A 20,710-nucleotide genomic window follows, 5' to 3' on the forward strand; every position below is an offset into this window, starting at 1 on the left:
GCACATACCAATAGTAGAGGGAAAATCTTAAAAGCAGTCATAGATAAATTATGTACAGAGGAACAAAGACAAGGATGATTGATTTCTTGTGGAAAATAATGCAACCAGAAGTATACGTCTATATAAATATTTGTATACACGTATTCACAGAAACTTTATTTACAATATCACCAAACTGGAAATAACCCCAACGTCCAAAAGAAGTGGAGGGTGGGACAGGAGAAAGCCATGCAGAGTCTCAAGGAAATTTCCTAAGGTGATGGATATCTCATTATCTTGACTGTAGTAATGGTCTCATGGGTGAATAAATTTGTGAAAACCTATCAAACTATAGAGTTTAAGGATGTGCAGTTCATCGCATGTCAACTATAACGTGATGAAGCTGGTAAGAGGGACATGACTGAATTTAATGGTGGAAAACAATCACCTCAGCATTTTCCCAAAATGTGTGTACAACCAACGAAATGTCAATTAGGGTTAATCCAATTATTGGTAAATATAATCATAGTTAAGAAAACAGGAGATTTAAACATTTTCAGAACATGTAAACATATAGATTTATGGAATAATATCATTTTATAGCTGGGAACAGTATTATATGGTATCTAGTTTGAAATCCCCAATTCTTGAGTCATAGATGATAGGGTTTAAGAAAACTGGAAGGGGCCATGTAGGACGCATATCCACACTTATTATGATGTAATCACAGAACTAAAGTCCACGGAAACTGAATGATTTTTGAGTCTAGATTGACTCACAGTCTAGAACTGTTTCCATTTCTATCATATTTCTCATTTGATTTGTATATCATTCTCTTGTGTCTCTTTAATTATGTTTTTCTCAGAACATAATGGTATATACTGGCATCGACTTTGCCTCAATTCATGACAATTGTTGGATTGCTCATATTCGTGGGCTGGCAGAAACTTAAATGCTTCATTTGGAGGTCCATCATAATTTCAGCAAATTTATGAAATTTTAGCTTTATTTTCATATAACCTTGAGACACATTTCTAATGAAAAGTCTTTTGGTAGTTCTTCTGTCTTAGACTATTTGAACAGCTACAATTCTTGGTTTAGCCATTCTTATCTGGCCCTATAACTTAACCTCTTAGCTTTTTAAAAACCTCAATTCTGTTTCTGGTTGCTCTTCACTTTAACTTATAGTTGTGACACAAATCTCACTAAAGCTTTAACTGTGTTACTCTGTTGCTTAAAACCTGGCAGGGATCGATTGTTTCTTATTTTAAGTGTTACATTTTCACTTGATATTAAAGAACATCCACATTTGGACTGAAATTACCTTTATGACCTTCTTTATTTCTACTCTTCTTCATATATTAAATTAGATGCTTGTATATCCCTGAAGGAAATCACCAGAAATTTATCTCAAGTATTAAAATATCCCCCATCTTGACATACACTTGATGAGATCTCATGAGACTTGACATTCCAGACTAAATTATCACTATCCATCATCTTTAACATGTGTCGCCTGTTCATACAAACCACAAGTGATCTCTCCTTTTCTTGGCTTTAATTATACTTCCTTGCCTTAGAATATGCATTTAATTTTGACTAAAATATCTACATCTGCCAACATATAAATAGAAATAAAAATTTAAACTTGAGTTCCTGAATGTTCAGGACAGGATAGTGAATGTTGTCTGTGATTGTAACACCGGAAGTTACCCCAGAAGGATGCAGAGTCATTAATGCTGAATCCCAAATCTGTAAGTCGCTCCCTGGTCTCCAAAAACCCAAATAGTTTATGTAATTCCTCTTATTTTCCCTCTTTCTGCTATGGAATGTAAAATAGAGAAAAGTGCATTTCTGGTGCTAGCAGTTAGTAGCAACAGTTGATTGCAGAATTAAAGAGGAATGGAGATTCTTGATTGTCCAGCATTTGTATGATAATCAACAGGCAAAACAAATACTCTGTGCATATTTCTTTGATGGAGACTCACAAATAAAGCAAAAAACTTGAGAAAATCTAGACAGATATTGAAAATGTTCAATTTTCTCATATCTTTGTATAAGTATGAAACACACAAAGATATTTAAATATTTGTAGGCAATGTACGTGTGTGTGTGTGTGTGTGTGTGTGTGTGTATACACCACTGTGTATTTATACATTAGTTTACCAAAGAGGATGATCCAGACAAGTTCAAAATGGAAGGAAGTATGTTATTCTAGTGAGGCTTTTCCTCACTAGAAGTTATAGGGGACCAGAATGTGTTTCATTTGTGTGTGAAACAGCTCATGTTAACTGATGTTTTGCTCTGGACAATGACTTTTTCTATCTGAGTCAGGAGAGTTCAAGGTTGGGTGGGCCTTGGGTGGTGGGGACAAGCAGTAGTAGCTACTAGTCTTGCTTTGATTCCAGATCTCATCTCTTTCACCATCTCTCACCTTAGGAAAGGTATTCTTCATGTGACCCCGATGTTTGTCCATGATTGCACACTCTCATTTTAAGCCAAAGACCAAAATAGTAAAGCATATGCATTTATGGGTCTACGTCCTCTGTGTGCTTTGCCCTTTACCTTGGGGGGTTGGTCGAGAATAGGTTGGTGATAACTAGTATCTTAAACTTATTCCTCAAAACAATTATAACACCTTAAATTTCCTCTATTTTCTGTAAATTTGTGAAACTTTTATACATAAATGATTTTGTTTGATCATCATAACAATGTTCACTGTAAAGAGATGAATTATTTTTATCCCCATCTGGCCATTGTTCTGAGTCAGGCCTTATGATTCGTGTTGGGGATACAGTGGTGAATGGAATGGATATGGTCCCTGGCCTCATGGGCATTATAGTCCCATACAGAAACTAAAATATACCTGCAAACTGTGGCAAATTGGATGGAAAAAGGGATAAGGTCCCGGGAAAGAGAACAATAAGAGTGAATAATGTATTTTGGTGAGTCATGGAGACCCTCCCTGAGAAGGTGATAATGAAGATGAAGAACAAGAAGGCCCCAGTCATGTGAAATCTTGGGAAAACTCTCCAGATCTAGCCAATCACTTCAAGGATGTTCCAGAGTCATGCATCTAGTTAGGTAGCAGAGCTTGAAATTTAGGGAAAAAAAAATTCTGGAAATGATAATTAACATTTATGCAGCTCTTTTTAAAGTGCTTTCATGTGTATAATCTCATTTAGCAATCACACCATGAGGTGGAAAACTTGGAAGATGATTGATAGGTAGAAAATTCGCCACCATCCTTTTGACTTAGATTCCATCATTAATTGTGAGAGAGAAAAAAAAAATCTGAGGTTAGATTAAAGGCATCCTGAATTGCACATGAATTGTTTGTAGGTAAAATGTTCAATAAGATATTTCCCATTTGAACAATGTGGAGAACCAAAGGATCATCCAAACAGAAGCATGTGATTATCTCCTTACTATACCCGCCAACATGGGCCGCGCGCGCACCTAAACCCTGACGACGGCGCCCGAGTCATTCCTCGAGAAGCACTACCCGCGCCTGGGGAGCCACTTCCACACCAATAAGCGCGTGTGCGAGGACATTGCCATCAGCCCCAGCAAGAAGCTCCGCAACGGGATCGCAGGCTATGTCGCACATCTGACGAAGCGCATTCAGCAGGGCCCGGTTGCAAGAGGGGGAGAGAGGAAGAAGGAGACCTACGTGCCCGAGGTCTCAGCCCTGGATCAGGAGATCATCGAGGTAGATCCTGACACTCAGGAGATGTTGAAACTTTTGGACTTTGGAAGCCTGTCCAACCTGCAGGTCACTCAGCCTACAGTTGGGATGAATTTCAAAACACCACGGGGAGCTGTTTGAATCTTTCTGCTGTGCTGGAGTATCTTCAATAAACCTTGGACACACACACACACACACACACACACACACACACGAAGAAACATGTGATTAGAGACTAATCATTTATCTTTATTGTGTCTTCACTGTGTTTGGAATTTTGTGTGAGTTTTTTTTTAAGGAAAAAAATGACTGCATGGAGAAATAGGTTTTAAAACATTCTAATTCTCTTTTTCTCTTCCAACACAAGGTGCTTCGGTGCAGACATGGCCAAGTCCAAGAACCACATCACGCACAACTAGTCATGAAAATGACCCAGAAACAGCAACAAGAAGGATATGAAGATATGATTCTCTTAAGGGGATAGACCCCAATTTCCTGAGAAATATGTATTCAGCCAAGAAGCACAAGAAAAAGGGCGTGAAAAAGAAGCAGGCCGATAATTCTAAGGCTGTGAGTGCACATGCCCAGGCAATCAAAGCTCTTGTCAAGCCCAAGGAGGTCAAGCCCAAATCTCAAGGGGTGGCAGCTGCAAGCTCAATCGACTTGCTTACATCACTCACCCTGAACTCAGGAAAAATGCTCTTGTCTACATTTTTAAGAGTCTCAAGGATTGCCTGCCATAGTCCAAGGCCCAGACTCTTGCTATATATGTGCAAATGTATAGAAATACATAGTATTGCTTCCACTTACTATTGCTTCCAACTGACTATAAGTATGTTTTAGTTCATATATTCTGTACCAAATATCTCTCCATCTATTAAAAATGACAACACATATTAGGCTATCTAAAATGTTGCTGATTAAATTAGCACGTCATTAAAAACTCCGACTAAAGAAAACATTATTAAAATACATTATTACCCTGGAACAACTGGACATCCTTGTGCACGAAATGAATCTAGATATAGACCTTATAACCTCCACAAAAAAATTAAGTCAAAATGGATCACAAATTTTAATATAAAATTTTAATATAAAATTTTCAAATATAAAATTTGAAACTTTAAAACACTTGGAGGATACCATAGGAGAAAACCTAGATGACTTTGAGTATAGTGACCTTTTTAGATATAACACCAAAGACACAGTCTAAGAAATAAATGATAGCTGGACTTCATTAAAATTAATGAAATTAATAAAAAAAATCTGCTCTGTGAAAGACAGTGTTGAGAATATGAGAAGACAGGGGCCCCTGGGTGGCTCAGTCAGTTAAGCATCTGACTTCAGCTTAAGTCATGATCTCAGGGTCCTGGGATTGAGCCCTGCTCCCTGCTCAGCAGGGAGTCTCCTTGTCTCTCTGCCCTAGTGTTCTCTCTTTTTCAAATAAATAAATTAAATCTTAAAAAACAAAAAAGAAAATAAGAAGACAAACTACAAACTGGGAGGAAATATTTACAAAAGACATATCTGGTAAGGACTGTTATCCAAAATTTACAAAGAACATTTAATTTCAATAATAAGAAAATAAGCAGCTAGATTGAAAATATTGTCAAGGACTTCAAGATATATCTCATCAAAGGAGATACACAAGTGGCAAATAAGCATATGAAAAGATGCTCCAAATCATATATCATGGGGAAATACAAATTAAAACAACAATGAGATACCACTACACCTTTATTATTAGATTGGCCAAAATCTGGAACACTGACAATAGCAAATGCTGACAAGGATGTGGAGCAATAGGAATTCTCTCATTCATTGCTGATAGAAATGAAAAATGGTATAACTACTTGGGAATACGGTTGGAAATTTCTTACAAAAGTAAACATACTCAGGGTGTCTGGATGGCTCAGTTGGTTAAGAGTCCGACTCTCCCACTCTTCAGGGCGTGATCCTAGTCCCGGGATTGAGTCCCATGTCGGGCTCCCTGCATGGAGCCTGCTTCTCCCTCTGCCTGTGTCTCTGCCTCTCTCTCTGTGTCTCTCATGAATAAATAAATAAAATCTTAAAAAAAAAAAAAAAGAAAAAGAGTCTGACTCTTGGTTTTGTCTCAGGTCATGGTTTCCAGGTCGTGGGCTCAAGCCTGCATTAGACTACCTTCAGTGCAGGGTCTGCTTCAGATTCTCACTCCCTCTCCCTACCACTCACTGTCTCTCAATCAAGCAAATAGTATCTTTAAAAAAAAGAAAGAAAAGAATGTAAACATACTCTGTGACCCAGAAATTAGGATATTTGCTCAAAGGAGTTGAAAACTAATGTCCAAATAAAGATTTGCACACAGATATTTATAGTAGCTTTATTCCTAATGCCAAAACTTGGAAGCAACCAATATGTCCTTCAGTAGATAAAAGGATACAAAGACTGTATACATCCAGACAGTGGAATTTTATTTATCACTGAAAAGAAATGAGCTATCAAGCAATGCAAAGATATGGAGGAAACTTAAATGTCTATTACTTAGTGAAAGAAACCAAGTCTGAAAAGGCTACACACCGTATATGGCATTCCAGAAAAGGCAAAACTATGGGGACAATAGAAAATCCAATGGTTGCCAGGGAATAGTAGTGGCAAAAGTGAATAAGCAGACACCGAGGATTTCTAGGTCAGTGAAAAAACTCCATATAATATTAAAATGATTGGTATATGTTATTATCCATTTGTCTAAATTCATAGAATGTATAACACCAGAAATGAACCAGAAGGTAGGCCATGGATGCTGGGTGACTGTGATGTGTCAATATAGGTTTATCCTTGGAAAAAGAAAAGAAAGAAGAAAAGAAAGAAGAAAAGAAAAGAAAGAAAGAAAAGAAAAGAAAAGATCCTTGTGAAGAATATTAATAAGGAGAAGGGTATGCATGTGTGGATACAGGGAAATATATGGGAAATTTCTATGCCTTTCAATTTTCTTATAAACCTAAAACTACTCCAAAAAAAAAAAAAAGAAAGAAATCTCTAAAAAAATACATTACTGAATTTCAAAATCATCAAGCTGCGTATTTTTCCAAAGTTATTCATGTACTTGGACTTTCAAAATGTTATTTTTGTGTGAACATTCTGTGTATTTAGCTCAAACGTAGAAGAATGCACACCTATCCATTGGATTGCATGTGTTTCTCATGTACCATCCAAATAATTTCTTTTTCCACACCCATGAGCTTTCATGGTCCTTTGTTACCTCAGGAACTAGAGTGGCCTTTTTAAACCTACTCATCACATAGATAAAATGAGTCGGAAGGACACCTGCATGCAGGTGTGTTGAAATGCTAAGCCCGAGTGGTTACTTTTATTGTGCCTACAATATGTAACTGCCAAGGTCAAAATACTGCCTGTGCAGCCCGTCTCCCTCAGGGCAAAAGCTAAAGTGTTTGGGGCTCCCAACATCATGCTCTTCATATTCTTGCTTCTTCTCCGAGGCCCAGGTGGCAGCTTGCCATTTGTAGGACACACCACAGCGCTCTTCCCTCAGGCTCGGTGCTGTTCTCTCTGCCTGGCTTGCACACTCACTCTCATCAGAACTCTGGTCAAATGCCACCTTAGCAGAGATTTTCTTCACACTCTTTAAAAGTTAAATTCACACTCTCTGTCTCTTCTATTCTTTTATTCTGCTTTATTGTGCTTCATGATGTTTATCACCATCTGACAAATACTTTTATTATTATTATTGGTATTATTAGTTTTACTTCTACTGTTATATAAACACATGAAGGAGGGTCTTGTCTGTGTGTGTGTGTGTGTGTCTGTGTGTGGGCACGGACGCTATAACCCTGCTCTGGGGGAAAGTGGGTACTCAATAAATATTATTTGAATGGAAGTATTACAGCAATGCATTATAATGAGAAATACTGATAAGTTTAGTCTCCTAGTTGATACTTCTTTATGTAGATAGGTTTTTTTTTTTATGTAGGGCTGAGACTATGCTAGTAGTATTTTTAGCCCTTCCCCCTTGGGTAACAGTGGTGTGATGAGTACGTGTAGTGCAGAAGCCGTGAAGTACAGAGGCTCTTACCTAAGGGCTTCTTCTTGGGTAAATTCAACTTAATGGTGTTGAGTTTTAGAAATGCACTCCATGTTTTCTAGAGACACACTCATACTATGCGTTTTTATGCATGAAAATAAGATATAGTGTGTTCAAGCTCAACAGAAGCAAAAGACATGACAGATAATATTTCAAACAGCATAGAAGAACCCGTAAGATACCAGCCTAGAGCAAGAATGAAATCCTCATTTGGTCAAGATGGAGATCTTTATTTAAACATCATTCATCTCCTGTAACAAGGAGTCACAAACACTAATAAATACAATGGGAAGAACCTATTTTCAGAAAAGTACATCCATTCATTTACTTTTTAATTCCCCAATAAAGGGGGGGGGATCAGACTATTAGGTTGATAAAGGATGTCACCTCCAACTCCTCATGAGCCGAAGAGGAAGCCGGCGCCTAGGGAGTGGCCGGCCAGTGGAGGAGCCCAGCTAGCCTGCTGTTTGCTCCCGTTATCAATCCCAGCCATACCACTGAGCCCACATTCTCAGCATAATGCAGAATAAAATCACAGATCCATCAAAACAAATTTGACGAGTGATAAATAAGTCTGGGCAGGGGCACAGCAGTTTGTATCAGGCAGCAAGCACATAAACATAATAAATCACAATAAACAGAATATTTAGAGCTGCTTAGAAGGATGGTGATAAATTGGCACCTCGAGAAGGGCCGCAAATGCTCTCGTTTGGGCAAGTATTTGTTGATCCCCATCATTTCACATCAAAAGTGTAGTCAATTTTTTACAGTCTTAGATGGCCCAAAAGCTGTCTTCGTGTTTGGGTAGGCCTGTTTACTGAAAAGCTTATGGTGACTTCTTGGGGGCTTTTGTTTGGTTTTCGGTGATTCCTTTTACGCTTCTCCACGCCTGGCGGCCCCTAAGCACGGCCCCCCTCTGACTCCACTGGGGTCGCCGCTGGGGTGCCTGCTCCGGAGACTCGCAGTACTGGGGGAAATGGGGCTTTTATTCAAAAGTTTCATCAGCCTTCTTTGCTCTACTTCTAAAGCTAGACTGTCTCTTCCATCAGAGGAAGGGCCCGGGAAAGAAGCAAGCCGGAGGGTGCAGGGAGAAGGGAGAAGAGGTGGCCAAGAGCACGGAGGCCAGAGCAACTGCAAGAAGAATCACATCACCCAGGCAACAGCTGGGAGGGCAGAAGGCGCAGGGACAGAGGGCGGAACCCCGACGCCTCCGCAGCGGGAAGCCCGTGGAAGCCTGGGGCGGGGGGTCACTCGGTGGCGGCCCCTGCGGGCGGGCGCTCGACGGGGGTCTCTGCCTCAGCACCGGGCTGAAGCGCGGGCTCTCCCGGGGATCCACAAAGGATGGCCTGCAGAGCCCGGGCCTCGGGCCCGGAGGAGGCGACTAACCTGTCCCTTCCCGGGACTGCAACCGAGGCAGTCCTAGTACTTCCCTTCCGATGTCTCATGTGAATGTCAGCCCGAGCCTTGACGTATTCAAAAGCGCTGTCACTGGAGTCACCTGCACGGTTAAATATTTTCCAAATTGCCATGCCAGGTGAATTTTGCTTATTTGGAAGTTTTATCAAGATTTGCAAAATCACGTGATACGGGGGGGGGGTGTCATAGACTGTATTATGGTTTAATAGCCACAGCAATGATTTCAAGAGTTGCTTGCAGAATGAATCCAGATGCTAGCAGGAGGAACATCTGAAACATCCTGTAATTTTTAAACAATTGCGTTTAATCTGAGATAAAAATATGTAACATTATAACACATCGAGAAACATTCACATACCTTGGAAAGAGACAATGAAAGCAGGAAATCGAGGAGTTTATTTGTAGGCATGTTGAGTCATACAGATGAGCTACTGAAAACAATTACACAGAAATTTAGGGAAAAAAACATAGACATTGTGAGAAGCTGACATTCTGAGATAGACATACATTTTAAAAGACTGACATCTATTGCAAATTAGAAATATCTATAAATGAATTAAATTTGATTTCAACAAAATTTTGGAGGAGATGAAGAACTACAGAAATAAATACCATGTTAAATTCAGAACAAGTTTTATTTTTTAACTCTTATTTTTATTTTATTTTTATTTCTTACAGCTGAGAGTAGGAAGCAAAATTGTAGTTCACTCTTAATTATAGAGTTGCAAAAGCAATGCTGTAATTAGAGCTGTGAAAATTGTCTGGCGACAGATTTTCTTTGTAGTTTGAAGGAGTGAAAAACCCTATTGATAGTATTTGATACGAGTTTCATCAAAGTGCACTAAAGGAATACACTAACTTCTTAATACTTCTCCAACACTTTGTGGCAACTGCTAATTGTTATCATTTTTGTATGTGGGTGCCACTTTTAAATATTTGGACTTGCATTTATAAAAGCTTTGCCACTTTTTTTATATCTAGAATTTCATATTTAGATTAGAGAAGTGAACAGGATATAAATAGCTACTGGTCCTTAGAGTCAAAGCTTTTAGTCCTTAATTTTTGATAGCATCAAAATTATTCAATGCTTGTAGTAGACATTAAATGATTTGTAATAGTTATCATTTGATCAATTTCCTGATTTCAATAGTTTACCCAAACAATGTAAGACAGCTACCCTGTGCTCTAAAAATTGTTAAGAATGTTTACATTAGCCTGAATCCAATGTTAATTTTTTTTCAATGTTAATTTTTTTTAAAGATTTTATTTATTTATTCATGAGAGAGAGAGAGAGAGAGACAGAGGCAGAGACACAGGCAGAGGGAGAAGCAGGCTCCATGCAGGGAGCCCGAAGTGGGACTCAATCCCGAGTCTCCAGGATCACACCCTGGGCCCAAGGCGGTGCTAAACCGCTGAGCCACCTGGGCTGCCCACTTCTATTAATTATTGAGAGATATTTGTTGAAATCTCCAACTATTTGTAATTTTTCCCATTTTTCCTTTCAGTTCTATGCATATTTGCTTTATATATTTTGAACCTTTGAAAATCTTGATGGAGTTATTTACTTTATCTAATATTAATATAACCACTGCAATGTTCTTTTGATTAATATTTGTGTAGTGTATATTTAAAGTGTTATTTATTTATTTATTTATTTTTAAATTATAGAGCTTCTTTTTTTTTTCCTAAGATTTTATTTATTTATTCATTAGAGACACAGAGAGAAAGAGAGAGGCAGAGACACAGGCAAAGGGAGAAGCAGGCTCCATGCAGGGAGCCCGATGTGGGACTCGATCCCAGGACTCTGGGATCATGCCCTGGGCGGAAGGCGGGGCTAAACCATCGAGCCCACTCAGGCTGCTCCCAATGTTGATTATTTTTGAAAGTATGTCTGATTCTCTAATCTATTATAATATTCAGTGAGTTGACAAAGTGAAACTCTAGAAATAAGAAGATGAATTTAATTTTGACTTAAAAATTTTTTATTATAAAATTAAATTTGTTGATTTGGTCCTCCTAACTGTATTAGTTTAAGCTTAAAATATGAACTTACATTTTTTTTTCAGTATCTTCTTAGCTCATGATGTGATCAGAAGGGTATTAATTTGGTTCTGATCACTCACTACTGTTCCTGAAAATGAATGGCCTGCTTTTTTCACTTTTTGCTCAATGCAGTTTAAGAAATAAGGAAGAATCAGTGAAGGTGTATTTGTTTCATATTAAATAAAATTAACTTGTTCCCTATTGGAAAAGATACACGTCTATAAGTTTTGTCTATTGGTCTTATCATCCTAGTCAAATATATAAACATATTTTATATATTTGATTTTTAAATCAAAACATCTTTGTCTTATATAGAAAAAGGCAAACTAGAGAAAACTTACAAAATTTCCTTTCAAAGTTTTTTTTTTTTTTTTTTTTTTTTTTTTTAAGATTTCATTTATTGGGCAGCCCAGGTGGCTCAGCAGTTTAGCGCCACCTTCAGCCCAGGGCCTGATCCTGGGGTTCCCGGATCCAGTCCCACGGTCAGGCTCCCTGCATGGAGCCTGCTTCTCCCTCTGCCTGTGTCTCTGCCTCTCTCTGTGTCTCTCATGAATAAATAAATAAAATCTTAAAAAAAAAATTTCATTTATTTATTAGAAAGAGAGAAAGAGCCTGAGCAGAGGGAGAAGCAGACTCCCCCCGATCAGGGAGCCTGACCCGGGGGCTCAGGACCCTGGGATCATGACCTACGTGGAAGGCAGACATTAACTGACTGAGCCACCCAGGCACACCTCAAGTTTTCCTTTCAATAGAAAATTATTATGAGGGGACAGTTAAAGTAACACTACATTAAACTATTCCAATAAAAACATATTCCAAGATATATTTGATGATATTTATTTATTTTATTTAGATTAATATGGGCATGGAGACGTCTGTGGCACAGGTAACATTATTTTTCTTCCCCTCTGTGATGGTTATATAGGGATTTTTTTAAACTGTGTTAAACTTCATCAAGCTTATAATATGCTTGCATACTTTAATAATTTAGTTTTAAAATCTTAAAAGTGTTCGATGTCCCTGCTACACCATTCTATGTGATTATAACCACACCCCCAGCTATTTTCTAGAAATAGTTCTTAAGCCTGTTTTCTTTGCTTATTTTGTGCCATTGCCTCTCTTTCTCTGCCTGCTAAATGGCAGCTACCTTGAAACCATCTGAAACCTTAGATGGACCAGAGAGAGCATGGTTTTCTTATTTATTTATCTATCTATGTATTTGTCACAAAACTAGGGCCTTTCATTTGCTGTTTCTTCAAGGGCTTTTATTGCTCAAGGCCCCCCACCCTCCTTTTGTTTCTGGTTCTTCTCTGGGGCCTTTGTTGTTCAAACTCTTTTTCAGTCTCATTTTTTGGCTGTTTGGGTTGCAGGACAATTGGCATTTCCACTTTGGGAAGAACTTAAATTATGGGTTCTCCACATTGTCCTCAATGTGTTTGCAGAAGACCTAGTTTGTTCCCCACCTCATTGCTTTCCAAAATATCTTGTTAGAAGAATCAAGAAGAAGCCAACATACACCAAATGTTGACTTTTTTTCCAAAATCTTCTAGGATTATACGCTCAGTAGGGAGATTGTAAGCTGTCCATTTATCTAAACCTTATCTGTTATCTTTCTGCTGTTTTTCCAAATGTTTTGCTATGGTGTAAAAAGGATTTTCAGCTTTCCTGTTGACTAAATCTGTTTTCCTGTTGCCCAGTAACTGACAGCTGAGCCAAAGTCATGACTTCTATTTATTCATTTTTAGTTCTACAGCTTTAGCAAATGGCTTTTAGACTTAAATTTCTCATGTAAAAGGGAAATCTTTTTCCTTTTTTCCTTTTCTTTCTTTCCTAGTGCTTACCAATAAAAGTTAAACAGAACATAAATTCTTATAATATTTCTATGTAGTTATTTGAAAAATGACATATAGGATCTATTCAGGGATTTTCTTTTCTTTTAGGAATGTGGTAGATGTATAAAGGAAACTTAATTAATTAATTAGTTAATTATTAATTTTAAAGATTTTAGTTATTTATTCATGAGAGACACACAGAGAGAGGCAGAGACACAGGAAGAGGGAGAAGCAGGCTCCCTGTTGGGAGCCCGGTGTGGGACTCAATCCTGGGACTTCGGGATCACGCCCTGGGCTGCAGGCAGGTGCTAAACTGAGGTGCTAAACTGCTGAGCCACCCAGGGATCCCAACTTAATTTATTTTTAGACAGTGGTGATTAAGATCTTGGCATGCTCTTAAAAACTTTCAATTGTAAAAATACTTTTTAATTTTGTCTTTTGTGTTTAACAAAATTAAATCAGTCTCACATATTAGCTTATGTAAAAGAAATCAAGAATGTATTTAGATGTACTCCACTTAGGAGGCAAGGTGTATTTATGCTGCGTGAGAAGAAAAATCTATATGACATTTTAAGAGAAAATCGAATTTAGTCAGTGAAGATGATTTTGCAAAACTTATCCCACGGAGAAGCATATCAAGCCTTTAAAGCAAATGTCAAGATTAGTTGACAGAATGAAAGATGTCACAAAGGTGATTCATTATTATTTTTTTTTCTCTTCTGTTATTACAAACAAACCGCCTACAATTACTGGGTGAATTAAGCAGGTAAGGGAAATCAAATATATTTTATAATTGAGAAACCAAGATGGTTACTCTGTATTATTATTTAGAAATGTTTCAAAATCAATTTCAAGTGCCTATTTTTTTTATCAAAAGAGAAAGAAACTAAATCAAAACTTGTAAAGCAACTTCACAAGTTTAATGAACTTGAGGCAGAGTTCCTGGAATTCAGTGACTGTGGTAGGCTCATTAATGTTAATGCATAGGTAAGAAACAGAAATAATATATTAGCCCAAGAAAAGGAGAAAAAAAGAAATAAAGCTAAAAGAAGGAAGAAATAAGATAAAATATTTTTTTAATGGGAATCACCTTCAGCGTCCAAACGTGAATGCTCTGGGAGTATATGCATTGCTGTCTTTTGTCACTAATTTTTAAATAAAATTCTTCTACTCAAATAACCTTTCCAACCTGGAAAAGAGATATAAAGAACCTTAAGAGCATTGCCTGGTGACCAGAAACTGTGTCATTAAATTGCACCACGTTGGCTACAAAGCATATGAGGTTTTATTAGGCTAAATATCAGATGGGAATCACATATCTCTTAGATATACACAAAAACAAAACATTTCATGGCAAGTTATAAATGAGAAGCCTCTTTAAAATATAAAGTTATTATGTATACTAAATATAAGAAAAGATATTTCTAAAAATTGAATAAGGGTAGTTCAAACAGGCACCACTAACCAGGTCTAAAATAGGCAAGAAAAAAGTGAAATATCCCAGACCCCAAACCAATGGTTAAAGAAAGAAATACACAATATATTTTTAAAATATTTTATTTACTTTTCTTTTTAAAATTTGTTGTTTTAAAAAATGTTCAATGCTAGATTTTAAGGATGAGTTACCATTCTTATAGACGCAAAGCTGAAAGCAAAGAATTTTCCCAGGTGAGAGCTATAGTGTTCATTTTAATAAGTATCTTAAATACGAATAGGCATGATTTAGCAAGAGGCTGTTCTCACTGTCTGTCCTCTTTCCTTGTCATGCTCAGAGAGGACATGCCTGAAGCCACAGCTAAGGAGCAGTTCTACTACGTGATTAGAAGGGAACTCTTGGGCTGTCTCTCCTGTTCTCTAGTTCCAAAATCTTGGTCATTGGACAGTTGGGTGGCTCAGTGGTTGAGCATCTGCCTTAGGCTCAGGTCATGATCCTGGAGTCCTGGGATCAAGGCTCCTGTTGGACTCCCTCCTCTGAGAGGAACCTGCTTCTGCCCCCCCCCCCCCCCCCCCCGAGGAACCTGCTTCTGCCTCTCTCTCTCTCTCTCTTTGTCTTTCATGAATAAATAAATAAAATTAAAAAAATTTTTGGTCATTAAATTTCTCAACCTTCAATTTTTCTCATGAAGATATTAGTGACTGCATTACCAGGTGTTTCTGAGAACCAAATAATTTATCGCTATGCCTAGAATATAACCAGAATCATAAACAAGTGAGACTCATCAGATGAACAGAAAATGACTTTATTCTGTGTCCATATCAACACTATCTGTCCTGGCCCGGGGTGAAATCCAGGAAAGGCTTTCTGGTCATTCTCAGACAATGAAAAAAAAAAAAAAAATTCCTTTCAGAATTTCAAGATGCAAAAGTGCTCTCACTTCCATAATGAAAATCTATGTTCCAGGTTCTCGGCAAAGTTTCACAGTTTATTTAGAGTTAAAATCTTCTTCCTTTCCTAGCTCAGCCTCGCTTGTGGCAGGAAGGTGAGATGGAGACCAGGTGAGGGTGGAAGAAGAGGGCAAAAGGCGTCTTCTCTCTGGACACAGCCCAGCCCGCTCCTCCTTCCCCCTCGTTAGCTATTACTCCCCACTGAGTTGAGGCAAAGGTGAGGCAGAGAGCAGGACACGGGCACATAAGGGGTGCTCCTTGCTGTGGCTAGTGGAGACCCCCCCTCGGCAGGCACCTGGGGGGCGAGCGCACGGCCAGCGAGGGCCCCCCTCGCTCCATCCCGCCCTTCCTCCAGGTGGTCGGACATCAACGCCTGAAACCACACGTTCTGCTCCTCGGCGGTGGGAGGGCGGCTGTTTCTCTTCCACAGTCCTTTACTCTGCTGCTACAGGCCGCTTCATCAAGCTGCTCACTCCTCAGAGCTTTTGCTCAGTGTTGAGGTAGGTACCCCCTTCCTATCGCCCACTACAAACTCCTTGAGGAGACTTAGGAAGTCCTCTCCCTGGCCTCTGCGGAGCCCTCTTCGTTTCTCTTCTGTGAGGAGGAAGCACACTGACAACTCTCTCCACAGAAATCGCCTCTCTTGTACTTGACTTCTCTCTTGATCTTTCCAGATTCTTCTACAGGCTGGCTAGGAGTTAGTTGTAAATAGCACATTTAGTTGTATACATTTGAATAAATAATCTAGTCTTTGGAGGCAGTGAGAATGTTCTAGTTACCTATTATGACAAAGCTTAGTGGCAATGACAATTTATGATGATTCCTTAGCGCTCTGTGATTTTTGGCTCAGCTGGAGAATTCTTGTTTGAGATCTCTCATGGGTTTGTGTCAAGTAACACAGCTCAGACTAGCATTATCAGCAGGCCCCACCAGACAGGAAGCAGAAGCTGCCAGGGTTGTTAGGGACCATATCTGGAACGGAGTGATATTTTATTGGTTATAGCAGTAATAAGGCCTGTTCAGACTTGATTAATGGAAGAGAGGGATGGATCCCATCTTTAACTTTGCATGCAAAAGTGGCAAGTTGAAGAGCAAATGGCATGGGAGATATTGTAGCCATATTTGGAAAATATAATCTGCCATAGAGTACCTGCTGCTTATATTCTTGAAACATTCCTTGGAACAGAAACTTGTCAGTTTAAGTTCCTGATACGTAGGCATTCAGAGGTTGTTCATTACCTGTTTGTCCACACCATCCACATTTTATGATATTATCTTTCATGATGCTAAGATGATTTGGTTATCCTCTTGGTCCAACCTTATGAGTGTCTCCAAGGGTGGAAGTCAAATTGTTCAAAATATTTAAAACCAGAATCCAATGAAACCTTATGCAGAAGGAAATCTTTTGGAATGGAAGAGAAGAGAAATTTGTTTTCCTTTCTCTTCAGAGTTTATTTTCTTGAAACTTAACACAATTTTTTTTTGGTGCAGAATGTTATGAATTCTAATATATACATAGGTTTGTGTGGTCATGACTACCACAATCAGAATTCAGAACAATTTCATGGCCTCCCCCGCAAAACTGTCTTATGCTATTCCTTTGCAGTTACACCCTCCTTCAATCCCTCAATCTTAGCAACCCTTAATTTCTTTTATCCTAGATTGTATTTATGTATTTGGGGTGGGGGGGGCATGAGCAGGGCAGAGGGAGAGGGAGAAGCAGACTCTCCATGGAGCAGGGAACCAGAGAGGGGGCTCCATCCCAGGACCCTGAGGTGACCTGAGCCAAAGGCAGATGCTTAACTGACTGAGCCACCCAGGGGCCCCATCAACCTCTAATTTACTTTCCATCATTTAGTTAATTTTGTCTTTTTTCAGGATGTCAAATACATGGAAGTATATAGTATATAACATTTGAGACTAACTTTTTTTGCTCAGCATGATTCCCTTGAGATCTATCCAAGTTGTTATATGGATGCATAACACTACTTTTTATTGTGGAGGAATAGCCCGTTGTATGGATTGTAGCACAGTTTATCCACTCACTTGTGAAAAACCTAGTATTGTTTCCAGTTTTTGAAAACTGTGAACAGAGCTGTTATGAACATTAATATATAGGTTTTGTGTAAACATAAATTTTGAATCCTTTTGACTAAATTTCTAGGACTGAGATTGCTAGGTCATAGGGTAAGAATAGATTTAAATTCCTAAGACAGGACGCCTGGGTGGCTCAGTTGGTGAAGTGTCTACCTTTGGCTCAGGTTATGATCTGGGGTCCTGGGATTGAGCCCCACATTGGGCTCCCTGCCCAGTGGGGAGTCAGCTTCTCCCTTTACCCCTCCCTCCTTATGATCTCTCTCTCAAGTAAATAAGTAAAATCTTTAAAAAAGAGAGAGAAAGAAATATTTCCTTTAAAAAGAATTCCTAAAGCACTACCAATTTCCTTCCCAGGATAGCTGTATCATTTTTGCATTCCTACTGGCAATATAGGGGAGTTCTCATTGTTGTGAATCCTCATCAGCACTTTCTGTTATCAGCAATATGTACATTATACTCATATATGTATGCAATATATTATTTTTAATTTTTAAAAAGATTTTATTTATTTATTCATGAGAGACAGAGAGAGAGAAACATAGACAGAGGGAGAAGCAGGCTCCCTGCAGGGAGCCTGATGTGGGACTTGATCCTGGGGTGGGGATTACACCCTGAGCCAAAGGCAGATGCTCAATCACTGAGCCACCCAGGCGTCCCGCAATATATTATTTTAATGAGCCTATTAGGTAAACACTATCTCATCATGGTTTGAATGTATAATTCTTTTCTTTTTTAAGATTTTATTTATTCATGAGAGATGCGGGGGGTGAGGAGAGGGAGAGAGAGAGAGAAAGAGAGAGGCAGAGACACAGGCAGAGGGAGAAGCAGGCTCTATGCAGGGAGCCCGACATGGGACTCGATCCCAGGTCTCCAGGGTCAGGCCCTGGGCTGAAGGTGGTATTAAACCACTGAGCCAACGGGGTGCCCATAACTCTTGAATGTCTAATGACGATGAATATAATTTTATGTACTACTTTATGTTCATTTATTCTCTTCAGTCAAGTGTCTATTCAAGGCTTTCGTCTATTTTTTAACTGAACTATATCTTTCTTTTTTTTAAAAAAAGATTTTATTTATTTATTTTAGGGAGAGAGAGAGAGAGAGAGAGAGCAAGCACGAGCAGGGGGAGGGGTAGAGGGATAAGCAGACTTCCTGCTGAGCACAGAGCCCAACTCCAGGCTTGATTCCAAGACCCTGAGATCATGTCCTGTACCAAAATCAGGAGTCAGACACTTAACTGAGCCACCCAGGTGCCCCAAGAGCTGTTTATTTTCTTAATGTGGAGTATTCAGTATTATTTATGTATACTAGATACATTATTCATTAAATATGTGATTGGCAAATATCTTCTACTAGTTCTTGACATTTTTATTCTATTAACAGTATATTTAGCAGAGCCTTTTTTTTTTTACCTTATGTAAGAATTCTTGCCCAGTCGAGGGGCATAAAGTTTTCTTCCATGTATTTTTCTTTAGTTTTACATTTTAAACCAAGATTTATAATTGAGTTAATTTTTATATAATGTATCAAGTTGAAATTGAGGGTTTTTTTTTAATACATCTGACTGTTTCAACATCATTTGTTGAAAAGATAAACTTTTTTCCTCCATTTATTTGTCTCTGTACTTAAAAAAAAAAAATCACTGGCCCTATTTGTTTAGGTCTGTTTCTGGATTCTATTCTGCTCTATTATCCACTCACGTGTTTATCCCTTTACCAATTCTGTACTTTCATATTTACCAAGCTTTGCAGTGAGTCCTAAATCTAGGTAGCCTGATTCCTCCATCTTTGATCTTCTTTTATTAAAATTGCTTTGGCCAATCTACTTTTTATACTAGTCCATTGCTCTTTTCATATAAATTTTCAAGAGACCTTGTCTACACCTACCAAAATCTTGCTGGCAGGGAGTCAATTACAATAAATCCCTAGATCAGTTCAGGGAGACTTGACATCGTTAGCATGCTGAGTCATCTGATCAGTTTCCAATTGTGTCCTGCAACCTGGACCCAAAATATAAAAATTCAAGAAATATGACAAACAATATACTTAGTGAAGTAACTATGAAGAAATTATTAGTCCTTTCCTCTACTTGACTTACTCCTAAATATATAGATGATGCATGTCATCTATATATTTAGATAACCTGTCATGCTTCCTTCTTTTTAGGATCTTTTTTACAAGTATTATATGAGCATTATTTTTAGTATGCAAATTATGAAATTAGATACCTATTAAATTTTTGTTGGAATTAATGTACTGTCATCTTGTCATAGCCTGGTAATCTTTATGAACCTCTGGCCTCTGCAACCACCACATCACTAATAATTGTAGCCAGTAGAGTACAGGGAGGCTTAGCTGTCTTCATTTTAATTTTAGTTCTAAACTTTCATCATTATCTCTCATCATGTCAAGCAGGTGGGATGAATAATAGCTTCCATCTGCGACATTCAGTGGCTTATGAAATTCTAAGGTTGATTTAGAGTGATGCTATTGGCCCACATCCCATATGTTATTGTGGGGTTCATAATAATAACACTGGCTTATCATTTCTCATCCCCATACAAGATTTAATCTTATAAAATCATACTGCTGCCGTGCCATATGGACAATATAATTATGCACATTTCCAGTTTTTATCTCAATTTGCAACTGTGAGTATTCTAAATTGTATACTCTTCTAATGTGCATGTGTATCCCAAATATTAGTAAAGCCATGTTTAAGGTACATTTAATAATGATCGCAGGCTTCTATCTTTTGTGATGTTTCATGTGGGAGTATTTGAATAAACCTGGCATGATTTTGCTTCAGAGAAACTAACAGCAGTTAGTAAGTTGATTGATCAATTTCTGGTTCCTGACATTTTGATCCATGATGTGAGCACAGGATGCTTACTTACCATCTGAATCTCCTGGGGACTTAGAACACTACTCATCGATGCATCATTCTGGTGGGAAGGGGAAATGAAGCAGCAGAGGAATAGAAAAAGTCAGTAATTGTGGGCTCATAAAAAGGTTTAAACTCTAAGTTCTTGGCAGGGAATTAATAAGAGGAAAGAGGAAAACAACCATGGATCTGTGTTTCTGAATAATCATATTCTGCTCATCTTGATTCAAATAACACATAATTATGTATTTCCCTTTCCCTAACAAAACGTGTGCACACACATACAAATGGATGCATCTGAAAATTTAA

At 38.3% G+C, this 20,710-nt stretch overlaps 1 protein-coding gene across 1 annotated transcript; it reads left to right on the forward strand.

Moving 5' to 3' along the window:
* Positions 1 to 3,421: 3,421 nt before the first annotated feature.
* On the forward strand, positions 3,422 to 3,850 carry LOC488356 (40S ribosomal protein S17-like). The gene is given in 1 exon segment (XM_038584499.1): positions 3,422 to 3,850. A coding segment is annotated over 1 exon segment (387 nt). The 3' UTR covers positions 3,809 to 3,850.
* The last annotated feature ends 16,860 nt before the right edge of the window (positions 3,851 to 20,710 follow it).

This window comes from Canis lupus, chromosome 36 (assembly GCF_011100685.1).
Source record: "Canis lupus familiaris isolate Mischka breed German Shepherd chromosome 36, alternate assembly UU_Cfam_GSD_1.0, whole genome shotgun sequence".
NCBI lineage: Eukaryota > Metazoa > Chordata > Mammalia > Carnivora > Canidae > Canis > Canis lupus.